Source organism: Bacillus rossius, chromosome 5 (assembly GCF_032445375.1).
Source record: "Bacillus rossius redtenbacheri isolate Brsri chromosome 5, Brsri_v3, whole genome shotgun sequence".
Taxonomy (NCBI): Eukaryota; Metazoa; Arthropoda; class Insecta; order Phasmatodea; family Bacillidae; genus Bacillus; species Bacillus rossius.
The window spans coordinates 2,808,133-2,825,226 of record NC_086333.1 but is presented as its reverse complement, the minus strand read 5'-3'; the positions used below and the strand labels follow the sequence as shown (position 1 = coordinate 2,825,226).

Below are 17,094 nucleotides of genomic sequence, written 5' to 3'. Positions count from 1 at the left end.
GCAGGACAACTGCACTACACGGGAGTCTAAGAGGTTGAATAACTCCTAGGTCCCAGGAAACCCGAGGCTCACAGGCGACCGAGCCCTTAGCAACAAGGCAGTGAGCGCTGATTGGCTCTAGATGATGTCACTTCAAGTCTGTGCTGATTGGCACTTGGTGATGTCATGCTGGGTTCGCCGGGTATAAATACGGGTTTGTTAGCAAGCAGCAAGCAGAGATTCCCAGGAAGGCTGCGGAGGAGGACGGACGCATCCAGGAGCCGCTCGTCCCGACCTTTGCATCTAAGCTGTGTGTAGCACTTTTCAGTGGGTCAGTGGGTGCGCTAGGGTGTGAGGCACGGACTTCATAATGACGACTGAAATCGACGAAATGACGTTCTCCCCTCAGGAGGGAATGAATGACGGTGACTGGCAGACAGTCGCCACTAAGAAGGCAAAGAGGTCGCACCATGAGATGGCGGCCTCTACCTCCGACCAGCAGGCGGGCCCCCCCCCCCCCCTCACTCAACAGCCGCCTGCGGCAGCGACCAAGGCTCCTCGCGTCAAGCCACTCTTCATGTTTCTTGTCCAGGGGCGCCAATACCCGCGTGTATACCATGCGCTGAAAAACGCTCTCACCGAGCGTTTTACATGTACCAACCGCGGTAAAGACGAACTCATGGTGCACACCGCCTCCATCGCGGACTACGCACGCGCGATTAAGGCCCTTCAGGCCATTGGGGCACAGCATTCGGTGCTCTTGCAACAGCACGAAGTGCCGAAGAAATTCGTGCTGCGCGGCGTCCACCGACACACGCCGACGGACTTCCTGCAGGAGGAGTTCGCCGCACTAAACCTGCCTGTCCAGAACCACTGGTTCCTGGAAAACAGGCAGCGGCGGGAAAAGTGCGACGCCCTCGTCATCCAGGTCCCGCAGTCGTGCGACACGGCTCGCATACAGGCTCTGCGCGAGTTCGCAGGAATGCGGATTCGCGTAGACGACTACCGACGTCCGAAGGGCCCGGCGCAGTGCGGCAACTGCCAGCGTTTTAATCACGTTGGCAAGGGCTGCAGTGCGGAGCCAGTCTGCCGATGGTGCAGCGGCCCGCACAGCGCGACTGACTGCCCGCACGGGGGCAAACAAGAGCACAAGAAGTGTGCCCACTGTACCGAGCAGCACTGCGCCAACTTCAAGGGGTGCAGTGCCTACAAGGAGGAGACGCGGAGGCACCTTCCCCCCCAAGAGCGCAAGAAGCGGGAGCAGCAGTCCCGCCGCGACATGCGCGACAACATGCGCGCCACGGACCAGCCCCAGCCACCTCAACAGCGGGCACCACAGGAGCGCCATGCCCCCCCACGACACAACCCCTGGGGCCCACCGCCGCCGTGCTTCGGCGACTACCTGGCGCAGGCCAGTGGGAGCTGGTTTGCGCCCCTGCAGCAGCACTGGGAGCCCAGCCACAATGAGCTGGACTACCCAGTGCTTGCCAACAACCCGTGGCAGAGGAAGAAGGGGTTCAAGAAGAACCCCACGGGCCACAAAAATGGCCAAGGAAAGCCCCCGCGCCCCGCCCAGGACAGGCACCGACAGCCCGCCCAGGACAAGCTGGCAGCCACCAAGCCAGCTCCCACACCGGCGAAGAGAACGCCAGCCCCCACCCAGCCGCAGGCCGCACCTGAGGCTGCCATGGCTGTTGACGCAGCACCAGAGCTGCCAACTGCCCAGCCGACACCCCCCACCAGCGCACCGGCGCCGCAGCTCGCGGACATCCAGGCGGTCATCTACTCCCACGAAGCCATTCGGGGAGACGCCCGACTGCAGAGCGCCATCGGCCCTCTGTGCCAGCTTCTGGTCATCTGGCTGGACACATCCAAATCCATGGCCGACAAAATACGAGCCACCACGGGTTGCGTATGTGCGCTTGCTGGCGTCATAAATGACCAGCCTTAACTCGGCCCCGAGTTGCAACACAACCCCGGCCACTAGACATAAGTTACATTCCCTCCTATTCTGGAATGCACGCGGCCTTAAAAAATAAATTACCGGAACTTATTAACCACCTGGATAAACATAAAATAAAAATAGCTGCGATCAATGAAACCCATTTAAAACCGACAGACAGGCTGACAATATTAAATTATGTCATACATAGGCGCGACCGAGACGCACGAGGCGGCGGTGTAGCCCTTGCTGTACACACTAGTGTACAACACACTACCTGCCAGCTCCCTGATTTCCAACAACTGGAGGCTATAGGAATTAATTTAAACATAAATCGGCAACAAATTAAATTAATTGCAATGTACGCCCCACCAGGCAGGTCCCTCAGCGAGGCAGATCTGGATACTTTATATGGAGCGGCCCCGAGCTTCCTTGCTGTAGGCGATATAAATGCCAAACACATAGAGTGTAACTGCAGCGAACGGCAGACTACTCTACACTCACCAACTCAACAAAAACTACACTGTACATGCTCCCTCAGAGCCCACACATGACTCTGGTCGGCTGAACGACATGCCTGATATTTTATACATCGCCCTGAACAAACGTGTCAACACGGGATTCGAACTCGAGGTTGTACACGAAATATCATCGGATCATTTCCCCGTTCATTTAATATTCGATGACGCAAATATAGACTCCAACCAGCCACGAAAAACCAGGGACTATAAAAACGCGGACTGGCAACAATTTAAAAACTACTTTACAATAAATCTCCCCGACGCGGCCGAAATAACCATTGAAAACAGCGATAATTTAAATTCCGCGGTATTAGAACTAACAGAAAAATCCAGGATGGTATTAGCCAGTGCATCCCAGAAAAGGAGGTTAGGTTAGCACACGACGAGCTGCCAGAATACATCCGCAGCTTGATTTCACAAAAAAATCGACTGGGGCGTGAATACACACGGCGTCGTACACAAGAGACGAAACGCCGAATAAACGAACTACAAACAATCATTTCAGATGAAATCTCACTCTGGCGAGGCAGCCAGTGGGAAACTAAAATCGCGCGACTCGACACCCAGGACGGAAGTGCCTGGTAAATGACGAAGCGGATTTTAAATAAATCGGACAAAATCCCGCCCCTTGAAACAAACAATGGCGTAGTTTTACAGCCCCGTGATAAGGCACAAGCTTTCGCCGACACACTGGATGCAGCATTCCAGCCCAACATGCAGCCCTGCGATAGGATATTCACGGCGCAAATTTACCGCGAACTCCATGTTAAATTGCGACTGCCCACAACCTCTGAGCCATTACTTACACAGGCGCAAGAAATAAAGCGCGCAATCAAAAAAATGAAGCCGCGCAAAGCTCCCGGGAATGACGGCATACAGGCTGTTGTTCTCAAACAACTCCCGAACGAAACACTCGAATATCTAGCCGAGTGCATAAATGCAATGTTTCGGTTAAATATTTTTCCCTCACAGTGGAAAGAGGCTAGAGTTATAGTCTTCCACAAGCCAGGTAAAAATAAAACACTGCCACAGAATTACAGACCTATCAGTTTGCTAAATACTGTGTTTAAAGTCGTGGAGAGTATTATACTACACAGACTTAATGTACACATTCACGAGAATAACATACTGCCGAATGAACAATTCGGCTTTCGCAGTACACACTCGACAGTACATCAGCTCGTACGCCTGACTGAAGAAATCACAAGCGCATTTAACGTACAGGATTACGTAGTCGCTACGTTTATAGATGTAGAGAAAGCCTTCGACAGAGTATTCCATGCGGGGCTAATCTACAAACTCTACCAAACAGGATTTCCAGACTGTTATATTAAACTAGTCGCGTCCTATTTAGCAGACAGAACCTTTAGAGTAGCTACTGAAGGAGCTCTATCTGACCTAAAACAAATAAGAGCAGGTGTACCGCAGGGAAGCATCTTAGGCCCTGTACTCTTTAATATATATGTCAGTGACATGCCACGCCCCGCACACCGACTAGTAAAGCTGGGCTGTTATGCAGATGACACAGTGCTGTATAGCAGGTCCCACAACCTCCAGCTAGCTACCAACAGACTGCAAGTCGCGCTCACTGAGTTCGAACAATGGTGCACGACTTGGCGTATAAAAGTAAATACAATGAAATCAGAGGTTATTGTATTTACTCGTAAAAATCTCCCGCCTGTAGAACACAGGCCACAAATACGTTTGTTTGACGAACAAATACCGCATAAGGATGTAGTGAAATATCTAGGTATTCACATGGATAGGAAACTACTCTGGCGCAATCACATTGACACTAGGCGAGCGCAAGCGCAGGCTAGGATCAGTGCACTCTACCCAGTAATGAGTAGACGATGCGGCAGCAAGGTTAAATCGGCCTACTGCTGTACAATGCTCTAATACGCCCAATAATTACGTATGCAGCCCCAGTCTGGGCAACAGCTGCCCCCACACACCTAATAAAACTGCAGCGGATTCAGAATAGGTGCATTCGAATCGCCACAGACGCCCCACGATACTGCCCTGTAGAAGCATTGCATCGTGAAACCGAGTCGGAGACTTTGCAAGACTTTTACACTCGTACAACACAAACTATTTACGATAAATGCGTCAATAGTTTAAATCCGCATATTTCCTCACTCGGAAATTATGATCCCGACGAAACACAAAAATACAAACGCCCGAAATCCATCTTGGCGCACCGACCACCGTAGTGGCCCGTGATTGGCTGGAAGCTCCGGCCAATCACATCGCACCTGCGCTCAGCCGAGGCCCGACCCCAACAGCGCGGTTGCGGACTGGCGAGAAAATTCTGCTTAAGAATCGCGCAGTTTTTACACTTGTATTTCGGCTGAGAAGTCGGTGGAGAGTCGGGCGACGCGAGAGAGGACGGACGTGAGAAGAGGAGCTCCGCGCACTAGTATAGCCTGTGTACTTGTACACAGGCCAGAGGTGGTATAGAGAATATAGGCTAAGAGTGTAAGCACACAAAACGCCCGGGGCGTAGCTGCCCCTACAGCCTAGCCGCAAACCTCGATTAATTTCAGGTTTGTTGGTCAGTGGGTGCGAGTGTGTTGTAGGATGTCTACTGTACAGAGAGATAACAGTACAGAGATGCAGATGGAGGGAATTAATGTGCCCTTGCCGAGCGAGGACGAGGCAGAGATGAGCAGCGATGACGGATTCATCACTGTCTCGAGCAAGAAGGTGAAAACAGGGGAAAACCATGACAGGCTGCGTCCCCCCCTCACCAACCCTGCCATCGCGCGCCAGCACGCTGAGCGTGCGCGTAAACAACCGCGGCGACAGGGTGGCGCCTCAGCCAGCCAGTCGGCTGCGAGTGCAAATACAGGCACGATCCCTGCGCCACAGAACCCTGCCCCTCAGGCAAAGAAAGTACAGGTAAAACCCCTGTTTGTATTTGTAGACCAAGGCCACAGCTACCCGGTCATCAAAGTTGCACTGGACGCAGCTCTCCATATGACATGGACGTGCGTAAGTCGAGGCCACGATCAATTAATGATCCACACTGCCACGATAGAGGACTACCATCGTGCAGTACAGGCATTAGAGCAGGCAGGTGTGCAGCACTCTGTTCTACTGCAGCCAGACGAGATCCCTAATAAATTCGTCTTTTGTCGGGTGCACAGCAGCATCGACAAAGAATTTATCCAGGCAGAGTTCGTAAAAATGGGCCTGCCCGTACAAAACTTCTGGTTCCTATGCAACAGGCAAACCAGGCGCCCAATAAATAAACTTGTGGTTGAGCTCCCGAAGGCCGTAAACTCAGATAAGATTTACCCCATAAAAACATTCTGTAACCACAGCATTCGTGTCGAGGACTACCGCCACCCGAAAGGTCCCATGCAGTGTGGCAACTGCCAGCGTTTTGGGTATCCCACGAAAGGCTGCAGAGCATCCCCTGTGTGCCGCTGGTGCAGCAAGGGCCATAAAACAGATAATTGCCCCGAGGGAGGGGACAGGAACAAGGCAAAGTGCGCGAGCTGCGAGGGCCCGCACTGCGCCAACTACAGAGGGTGCCAGGCTTACAAGCGTGAAAACTGGCGCTATCTCCCGCAGGAGGAACGCAAGGAAAGGGAGCTGCAGTCAAAGCGTGCAATTCGCGAAAACAAGCGAGCTGCAGCTGCGGTGCAAACACACTTTCAGCCACAACAAGCTGGCTCGTCCAGCTACCAGCCCCAGCCCCCCAGACAGGTATGGCGCGGCCCCAGCTGCCCTGCTCCTCAACAGTGGCAGAGCCCCAACCAGTACTCGGTGCTGGACGACAGGTACGAGTTGGAATACCCTGTTGTGGCCAACTCTTGGAGGCCCAGAGGGCAGCCACAGCCCCAGAGAGCCCCGAAAAAACACCATTCGGGACATAAAAATGGAAAAGGGAAAAGGGCCCCGGAGGAACAGCCTGCTCCAAGGCAGGTACAGCCTGCCCCGCAGCACCCCGCCACCCCTCCCCCCATCGCACCACGCACGAAGCCAATCCCAGTGGCGCCCCGGGTGAATCACGAGCACGAGGACACTGGAATGCAGATCGAGTCAGCGCCTGCAGTGTTGCCAACTGCTCCGCTGCAGCCCAGCTCCACTCGTAAGCCAGGTCCCGACCCTAAGGCATTTCTAAAGGTCGTGGGCCAGTCCAAAACATTTATTGAGGATCCAAACCTGTCCCAGGCCCTTGAGCCAATGTGCCAACTCATGGCCATCTGGTGCGACGCGGCCATGTCCCTTGAGGAAAAGATACAAGCCACCATGGGCTTCGTGCAGACACTAGCGGCCAGCTTCAATGCCGCACACCCCTAATTTAGGTCCTGTCACGAACACTAATCCCGTAGACAGTAGTTTAGGTACCATCCTCTACTGGAATGCACGAGGAATTAGAAACAAAATAATCGAGTTTACAGATCATTTACTAAAATATAATATTAAAATCGCGGCCATCAATGAGACTCACCTAATACCAACAGATAGATTAACGATATCAAACTATAATGTTTACAGGCGCGACCGTGACACCAGAAGCGGAGGGGTGGCCTTAGTGGTCCACAGAAGCATTAGGCACACAGAATTTTATTTACCTGCATTTAATGAATTAGAAACTGTTGCAATAAATATTAAAATCAACAACCAACACATAGTACTTATTTCCATGTATGCACGGCCGGGTAGGTCTCTCACTTTGAATGAGTTGGACATATTATATGGCTCAGCTCCTGCATTTTTAGCAGTTGGCGATATTAATGCCAAGCATAAGGATTGGAACTGTCGGAGCAACACAGCCAATGGCTTCCTGCTGCAACGGCATGAGTCTAATAAAAATTATCAAGTTTATGCTCCCTCAGAGCCCACACACGATAGCGGAGCACTAAGGCAAACCCCCGACATACTAGATATCGTTTTAAATAAGAGAGTCCAAATGGGATTCGAACTCAGAGTCGTCCATGAACTGTCGTCTGACCACTTCCCAGTACATTTAATATTCGATGACGCGGACACTGACACCAATCCGCCGAGAAAAATCAAAGACTATAAAAAAGCTGACTGGCGAGGCTTTCAGACGCATTTATTAGATAACGTGCCCGCAGCCGATGCTGCCAACCTAGAAACTAAAGAAAGTATTGATACAGCAGTAACAGAACTCACAGTAAATATACAAACTGCAATAAACTCGTGCATCCCAGAAAAGGAGGTTAAGTTTAAGCAGGGAGAGCTGCCGGCATACATAAGGGACTTAATATCACAGAAAAGTAGACTAAGGCGCGAACATACTAGGCGTAGACAGCGTGACATTAAAGCGCGTATTAATGAATTACAAAGAATAATTTCCGATGAGATAACTCTGTGGAGGGACAGCCAATGGGAGGCGAAAGTCTCCCAGCTCCAGGTGCAAGATGGTAGCACCTGGAGTATGACAAAGCGGTTCCTCCACAAGACAGATAAAATTCCTCCATTACAAACCCATACTGGAGTCGCTTATACACCAATAGATAAAGCACAGGCATTCGCGGACACATTAGAAGAAGCATTTAAACCTAATATCGAGCCCTGCGACCCAATATTTAATGCAATGATATATAGGGAATTAAGAATAAAACTAAATCAGCCTTTAACTTCAGAGCCTTATCTAACTCAATCGCAGGAAGTTAAGCAGGCTATTAAACGTATGAAACCGCGTAAAGCTCCGGGAATAGATGGCATACAGGCAGTTGTCCTTAAGAAACTGCCTGATGAAATTTTAGAGTACTTAGCTGAATTAATAAATGCCATGTTTAAATTGCAATATTTCCCTTCACAATGGAAACAGGCCAACGTAATGGTATTTCATAAGCCTGGTAAAGATAAAACAATGCCACAAAACTATCGGCCAATTAGCTTACTAAGTATAATGTCAAAGGTAGCTGAGTACATAATTTTGCAACGACTCAATACTCATACTAAAGAACGCAACATATTGCCGAATGAACAATTCGGATTTCGCAGCGCGCATTCCACTACGCAACAACTAGTACGCATGACGGAAGAAATAGTAACAGCGTTTACATGGAACAGCTATAATGTAGCAACGTTTCTAGATGTAGAGAAAGCTTTTGATAGAGTCTTCCACGCAGGCTTAATCTATAAACTATACCAAACCGATTTCCCCGACTGCTATATAAAATTATTAGCCTCGTATTTAGCCAATCGCTCGTTCAGAGTCACTACAGAGGGGGCACTGTCAGACGAGAAACGAATCAGAGCAGGCGTTCCGCAAGGTAGCATACTGGGGCCCGTTTTATTTAACATTTACATACACGACATGCCTAAACCTGAGCATCGCCTAGTACAGTTCGGCCTATACGCCGACGATACAGTATTGTTCAGTAGGTCACGCAACTTAAATCTTGCAACAGAAAGGCTTCAAACTGCGTTAAACTCACTAGAAAATTGGTGCACGAAATGGCGAATTAAAGTTAATCCTACAAAGTCCGAAGGCATTGTTTTTACGCGGAAACATCTCTCGCCACTAGAAAATAGGCCGAAATTAACGCTATTCAATGCAGAAATACCGCACAAAAACGTAGTAAAATATTTAGGCGTACATATGGATCGTAAATTACTATGGCGCGACCATATAGAAGCAAAAAGAAAGGCGGCATTCACGAGATTAATGACACTCTATCCAGTCATGAGTCGACGACGAGGTAGCCCAGTTAAAAACGGATTAACCATATATAACGCGCTAATTAAACCCATTATTACCTATGCGGCACCAGTGTGGGCAACAGCAGCAGAATCCCATCTGAAAAAGCTACAGAGAATACAGAACAAGAGCATTCGTATCGCGACTGAAGCACCTGTGTATTGTCCCGTCAGGGCCATGCATAGGGAGCTAAAACTCGAATTATTAAAGGATTATTATGTTAGGACTACTCAGAAATTCTATGATAAATGTAAATTAAGTGAAAATCCGTTTATTTCCTCCCTTGGCGACAAAGATCCGGATTTGCATCGGAAATATAAAATGCCGGTTTCAATCCTGGCTCGCAGGCCCCCGTAGCTGCGCTGTGGTTGGCCGACTCGTCCGGCCAATGAAAATACTACTCGTGAATTAAAATGAAACTTCAAGTTAATTTATACTTAATTACAATAATAAATAGTTAGGCTACCAAACGTAGCGACAAAGAGTGTCGTACTGCATTAAACCTGCCCTCTGCCCTCGCATTCAGTGAAAGTAAACACCGATCGAGCTGGGGATGCCGATACGAGTGGCATGCTGCTTGCTGCCGGGCATGGTAGGCCTGTGGTGCGTCGCGACGATATAATTTAAAATTAGTGGTAGAAGTCGTGTCCTGTGATACGTGTTTGCCCGGATAGTCAGTGCAAATAAACACCGATCGAGCTGGGGTTGCCGATACGAGTGGCATGCTGCTTTCCGATGGGTACCACTGCTGCAGGGCATGGCTACTTAAAAATTTTGAATATTTAAAACAATAATACGAGTGCTCTGTTCCCATTCGCCTGTGACTTTATATGTTGGCAGTTCTACCACTATATTTAAGTGCGTAGATATTAAGATACTAAATAAAGTAATATAATATATTAGGCTAAGAGAGAAAAATTAAAAATAATAAAAACAAAAAAAAATCAAATAAAATACCAAAAATATAATAGTTTAATTCATATTAAGTTATTAGCTTTAAGATATCTTAAATAATGTAGCCTACGCTCCGCACTAGCAGAGCGTACACATAGTGAAATATGTTCTGCGTGTGTATGTTTAGTAAGTAAGTTGTTCTAATTTTCTTCTTTTAGTTTAGGTGCTACTGGAGGCGGAGTGGGTGGCCCGGTGTGGCCAGCCACCACCAGGGGCGCTCGCGTCCCTGGTCAGAAGATCCAGAACTGCAGAACAACAAACAATGCGGACATTTAAGTCCAAGCGCCCAAACCCCGCATGGTAGACTCTTTCTGCTCTGACCAACTCTTCTTCCTGAACCATCCTTCTTTCTCCCGTATTGAACCTGCCTGAAATTAATGCATGAAATTTGGCATCCCGCATGAAAGTGCCCAGGGTTTTCCCTGTGTCTATGCAGGTTTTACCTGGGCCCAACTTATCTAGTAGTTTAGAGTTAAGAGTGAGGGGAGTTAGTCATGGCGCCAATCGCTGCCATGGCTGGCCAATCCCCTCCTAGCACACGATGCATGCGACCCTCTCCCTGCATGGCTAATCCCAGCATGATTAAGGCGTATAGGCTTCGGCCTGAGACGCACTTAGGTCCCTCCCTAACCCGGACCCCTCCCAAATACACTTAGTTTTAGTTAGGTTAGGAAAAAAAAAAAAATCACTTGTATTTCTGGCAGCTCCAGACTTAGTATTAAGTATTTTATTTTTTAAGACATAACTTTAAGTCCTAATATTAGCATTAAGTAATAGAATTCTGTGCATGTGCCTGGCCACGTCCTGCAGTGCAAATACGCAACATTGGACTAGTCAATGATTGACATGCTCAGGCTGGCAGCACATTGTGACGGAATTAAATCCTCCCGCACCACCCAGACACACCAGCGATTTGGCCCAGCGGGGCTCTAATGAATTTTTGGCCCAGCGGGGCTCTAATTAACTTTTGGCCCAGCGGGGCTCTAATGAATCTAGTCGCGCTTTTGGCCCAGCGGGGCTCTAATAAATACACCAACACACAAATTACCCATTCTTATAGGAATGTTTATTTCTCAATTATTAAGTGAGCAGACTCACTATCGATGAATAGGTGTCCGACCATGTGTCTGACCACGTCCTGCGGTGCAAATAATCAACATTGGACTAGCCAATGATTGACATGCCCAGGCTGGCAGCACAATGTGTCGGGCATACATGGCCGTGGTAACTGGGGCAACCTGGGTGCTGCGGCCATATAACTTATAGTTGTAAGATGTACCTTTTCTTTTCTTTCAGCTCACCTGGCTGGCTGGCAGCCTGGCGGGAAACGACGAAAGTCGCCCCCTAAAAACCAGTCATGCCCAAACCCCCAAATGCGGACATAAATGTCGAAGTGCCCGCCCTTGCTTAGTAGATATTTTCTACTCTTCCAACTCCTCTTCCTGAGCCATCCTTCTATTCCCGTAGCCAACCCGCATGTAATTAATGCATGAAATTTTGCATCCCGCATGTAAGTGCCCAGGGTTTTCCCTGTGTCTATGCAGGTTTTACCTGGGCCCAACTTATCTAGTTTTAGTCTAGAATAGTCAGTGAGGGGAGTTAGTCATGGCGCCAATCGCTGCCATGGCTGGCCAATCCCCTCCTAGAACACGATGCATGCACCCTCTCCCGCATGGCTAACCCCTGCATGATTAGAGCCTATAGGCTTCGGCCTGAGACGCACTTAGAGTCTGTCCCTAATCCAGACCCCTCCCAAACACACTTAGTTTTAATTTAGGTTAGGAAAAAACAAAAAAAAAATATAGCAGCAAGCAGAAGGTGCCTGGCTGCCAGCCAGAGGCTTCGGCTTACCACCGCTCCGAAGAAGACAACAGATCGTCACGCTGCCGCCATCGCCCACGACGCCCGGAACTTCACGACACCACGACGCTGCCGACTTAGTCAAATCCGCACCAGGGGAAGAAGGGAATTGCTGCTCCGCCACGAGAGACAGACACCAACCGGACTCTGCCTGAGGCGGCCGAGCCGTCACCTCCGGAGTCTATCACCTCCATCCGCAGCCGAGGTGGGACTTAGCCGAATTTCAACAAGCAGTAAGTGGAACTTTAACTTTTCACACGGGACCGGGACTTAGCCGCAGACGATGTAATAAGAAGAAACGGACTTAACCTCAGACGCCACGACTCGCCACAATTACTCGCCAGGAGCGAGTAGCAACTCGCTCGGCGAGTAATTTTGTGAAAAGCTGCTAGTCAAATTTGAAGTCCTCAGGGGTGGGCGAATACCCCCTGAAGGAAAATAGTGAAGGGAGCAGACTTTTGATTAGGGACACTCGCTCAGCGAGTGGCGAAGGAGCGAGTCGGCGCAACGAGAGTGGCAGTCGACATCGACGTCGTCCGCATACGGCGAAGAGGGGTTTATAGGTAGCGTTGGTGAACTTACCCGGAATTGACTTTGTACATAGAGTAGTAAATTGATAGAGACAGGACTGAGACGCCGGATAACCGGAACTATAAAGACGACGAGTTGGGTGCACCTCAATAGTGTGTAGGCGAAAGCGCCACTAGGGATATGACTTAAATGTTTATTATATAAATGGAGGGCAGACCCAAACTCGTGGCGTAGGTCTAAGTCTAATGCAAGTGTATGTTCTAAATTGTGTGTCAGATAAAGATTGTGTGTAATTGAGTAAAGTTAAGTATAGTTTGCAACTTTGGAAATATCAGTGAATTAATTCAAAGCATGTAGAATACATAAATTACATTGTTTGTTGCCATTACTAACATAATCGCTAAATGTCAGGATTATTATTTGTTGTTATTACGAGATTATTGCATCAAATTAAGAGTGTGTAATTTGTGTTCACAGAGATCGTCAGCCATTTGCAGTAAACCTGTTTCAGCTATTGAAGCAAACGGCGACGTATCAGTACCAAGTTTGCATGTTTGTCGTGTGCTATATTATAACCAATAAAAGCGTCTTGTACACAAAACTGTTTATGTTTCTTCGCAAGATAAAAACCCACCCTATCTCCCTTGGAAACTCTGTTCGAGTCGCTGCAGGAGATAACAAAATAGAGCAAAGAAGCAATACGAACCCAGGGCCAGACTGCTGCGAGGACACGGCACGTTGACACCTCTTAGCGTGAAATATCTGCGTGGTATAGGTTACAAAGTGTACAAGCATGGCGGACTGCATTCTAAACATCGAGGACAAGTCAGAGTTTAGCGTCTTGATCAATAAAGTCGAGCACCACTGCTATTCCTCATATCTCCAAGAACAATATTCACCTGTAAGAGAAGTTCGTATTCCATTAAGGCGTCAAGATGTCTACATATTTATTTCGAGGTAGTTACTACCTATTAGAGGTATGAAAACAAAGACAAATGGCATGCATCTGGCCATAGATTCTTTCGGTCGCAATTGAATATTGCATTTATTTATACGAGTTACTTCTGAGATTAACAAAAACCGTCAGTACAAAAGAGACAAGACTTAAATTTGGTCAATAAGGAAAAATCGTGAGAAACTGTGTTTCAGTGTTGGAATTTGGTGACGTATCCTGTAGTATTCAAAATCTAAGGAACCACTGTGTCGTAAAAAACATCATTGAGCTTTGAAAAACCGAGATACATAATTTTAGCACTACAGATATATAGACAAATGAACGCCAAGGCCGACGGATAGGTTTTCGACTACTAGATTCTGTAAATGTTAAAGTGTTTTTTAACAGCAAAAGCTACCCGTACATAGACTTGAATATGGATTTTGAAAGTGGTAGTATTTCCCCACCTTTCCACATGTACTCACAGATTCAATCTTTGTACTATCGCCGTGAACATAACCCGGTCCTGAGTCCAGAAACATACAACTCAATAGCTGCGTTGCTTGTGTTTGACTTGAGCCAACAAAATGAGTCTATATGCAATTCCATGATTGACTGTAAGTGGAAAATTTCTACAAAATTAATGTTCCTCCAAACACGGTGGCATATTGCCTGATACTCCCCGATAGAGTCATAAGTTACGACTCGTTTTCAGGTCTCCAGAATATTCTGAGCTAAAGAAATTGTAAAGAACAGCAGCATATCGCATCTAAGCATCATTCGCCATAAAAATGTACTGAAACCTGCAACGTTTCCAGAGCCAAAACGGATTTTTGATCAAGGAAATTGCCATTACTTCCGACGGCAATACTCGAACCCGCACCTTCTGGTCTCTATATCAATGGAATCTACCGGACAAGAAAAGCAAACACTCGAACGAATGGCTGTGCAAACACTATCACGGTATGGAGTGGAATGAAGAGAAAATGGCTGAACGAGTTGTGCGGAGCACAATTAGAAATTGTAGACCTGCAGGACGAATACGGCTGTCCCCTGCGCACACTTTGTGCAATGTAGGCCTATGGCGTGCAGCCACATGACATGTTTGATCGAGTATGTGCCTGTAACAACTCGCAGCTAATGCGGAAATGGCATTTGCAGAATGAATATTTTTTTAAATGTTGGCACTCCTGAACATTAATTTTTTTAAATACTGGCATACCTGAATATTTTTTTCTGTATAAATAGCCTAGAATTCTGCCTGACGAATCAGTTTATGTCAGGACCATGACGCCATTCAACCCAGAGATCGAGCACCAGAGTGCCAAGCTGGTTTTGGGTGTGTCCAATACTCTTTTTTCCACGAAGATTCAAATTTACGCACGTATATAGAATTTTGTTACGGCAGAGTCCTGCATTTCCTAATGGCTCATTCTCTACACAGTTATGAGCCATCCCAAATACAATTAGACGACTGTACGGGCTCGGAATAGTGAGCCGTGTTTAACCCTAAACTACAAATTGTCCTGCGGTGCACCAAGGAACAAGTTCTGTGCACAAATGTGCAAGTGTTTACAGCACAGAACAAACAAGACTCTGGACGCAGTGCTTCCACCGAACCCGGGACATTGCTAAACCAGACGAAGCCTGCTGTACCCTACTCTGGACGGCGCCTCAGTGTCGATAAGCCAGCAACCCAGCGTCGTCGCCCTAGATGTCACCAGTTGAACCAGCGACCACCAGTGATCGGCCCCAGTTTCATAGCGACAATGCAAAATATTCAGATAACCTTATTCGTAGCAAAGTGCATCTATTATTGGAAGAATGTCAACAAACAAAAACTCTGAAACGTGTATTTGATATGTGTTGTAGAATTATCGGATAAATGTGTGTTGTAGAATTTTCCATTTATGTACTTTTAGAGAAATAAAAAGAGTGAACAATTATTACTGTGGGTGTTTATTTATTTCACCATCTATTATTCCTTTCAAAGAAGAAAAATAATTATAAAAACAAAACTTTAAAAATTAGCTAAAAAATGTAGATTATTAACCATTTTTTATCAACGATGAAAAATATAAGTTTGAAAAATAAATTTTAATATAATAATTTTTTGTTGTAGCTAAGAATTGCATGGCAGTTCTTCCAGGTGCCAGGAGCGGAATGAATCTGATTGTTTGGGCGGTATCCCAGGGGGTAGGGAGGGGAATAGGGTATAAATTAGCGATAGGCAGCCCACAAACATCATTTCTGCTTTTGCCTTTGGATTCGTCGGATTGAGTTAGAGTGCTTCTCTTTTGATTATTACCTCATCGACTTCAGCATTATTTAAATACTGAATTTCCCAAATATTTTAACTTTGAATATTTTCCATTCTCTCTTGTGTCTACCCCGCTGCATGCTTGACCCATTCACTGCGCGCAATAGCTGCTGTGCCGAGTGTGCCGAGTGTGCCGAGTGTGCCGAGTGTGCCGAGTGTGCCGAGTGTGCCGAGTGTGCCGAGTGTGCCGAGTGTGCCGAGTGTGCCGAGTATGCTGAGTGTTCCGAGTGTGCCGAGTGTGCCGAGTGTGCCGAGTGTGCCGAGTGTGCCGAGTGTGCCGAGTGTGCCGAGTATGCTGAGTGTTCCGAGTGTGCCGAGTGTGCCGAGTGTGCCGAGTGTGCCGAGTGTGCCGAGTGTGTCGAGTGTGCCGAGTATGCTGAGTGTGCCGAGTGTGCCGAGTGTGCCGAGTGTGCCGAGTGTGCCGAGTGTGCCGAGTGTGTCGAGTGTGCCGAGTATGCCGAGTGTGCCGAGTGTGCCGAGTGTGCCGAGTATGCTGAGTGTGCCGAGTGTGCCGAGTGTGCCGAGTGTGCCGAGTGTGCCGAGTGTGCCGAGTGTGCCGAGTGTGCCGAGTGTGCCGAGTGTGCCGAGTATGCCGAGTATGCCGAGTGTGCAGAGTGTGCCGAGTGTGCCGAGTGTGCCGAGTGTGTCGACTTTCCCTAGTGTGCCGAGTGTGCCGAGTGTGCCGAGTGTGTCGAGTGTGCCAAGTGTGCCGAGTGTGCCGAGTGTGCCGAGTGTGCCGAGTGTGCCGAGTGTGCCGAGTATGCCGAGTGTGCCGAGTGTGCCGAGTGTGCCGAGTGTGCCGAGTGTGCCGAGTGTGCCGAGTGTGCCGAGTGTTCCGAGTATGCCGAGTGTGCCGAGTGTGCCGAGTGTGCCGAGTGTGCCGAGTGTGCCGAGTGTGCCGAGTGTGCCGAGTGTGCCGAGTGTGCCGAGTATGCCGAGTGTGCCGAGTGTGCCGAGTGTGCCGAGTGTGCCGAGTGTGCCGAGTGTGCCGAGTGTGCCGAGTGTGCCGAGTGTGCCGAGTGTGTCGAGTGTGCCGAGTGTGCCGAGTGTGCCGAGTGTGCCGAGTGTGCCGAGTGTGCCGAGTGTGTAGACAGATAGGGTACGAGATGATGACAGCGCGCTCTCTCTGCCTGACGCCGAGGCAAGGTCGCAAGGAAAAAAACCGCATGTAGAATAATTGCTTTACAATTATTTATTTCTGTCTTTGTAATTTTTTTTAGGATTTAAATATTTAGGCTGCCATGTTGTAAATGATTACTTTTATAGCATCATTAGATTCCTAATTTATTGTCATTAATCTTTTAAGCACGTTAGTCTCGATGCAACATAGTTTATTGTCGACATCTTGTAAATGAGTAATTTCCC

General features: G+C 48.2%; 1 protein-coding gene across 1 annotated transcript; it reads left to right on the top strand.

Moving 5' to 3' along the window:
- Positions 1–15,807: 15,807 nt before the first annotated feature.
- Positions 15,808–16,827, top strand: LOC134532200 (axoneme-associated protein mst101(1)-like). Its single transcript, XM_063368620.1, has 2 exons — positions 15,808–16,338; positions 16,390–16,827. Exons 1-2 carry the CDS (start codon positions 15,808–15,810, stop codon positions 16,825–16,827), a joined length of 969 nt encoding a protein of 322 aa, XP_063224690.1.
- The last annotated feature ends 267 nt before the right edge of the window (positions 16,828–17,094 follow it).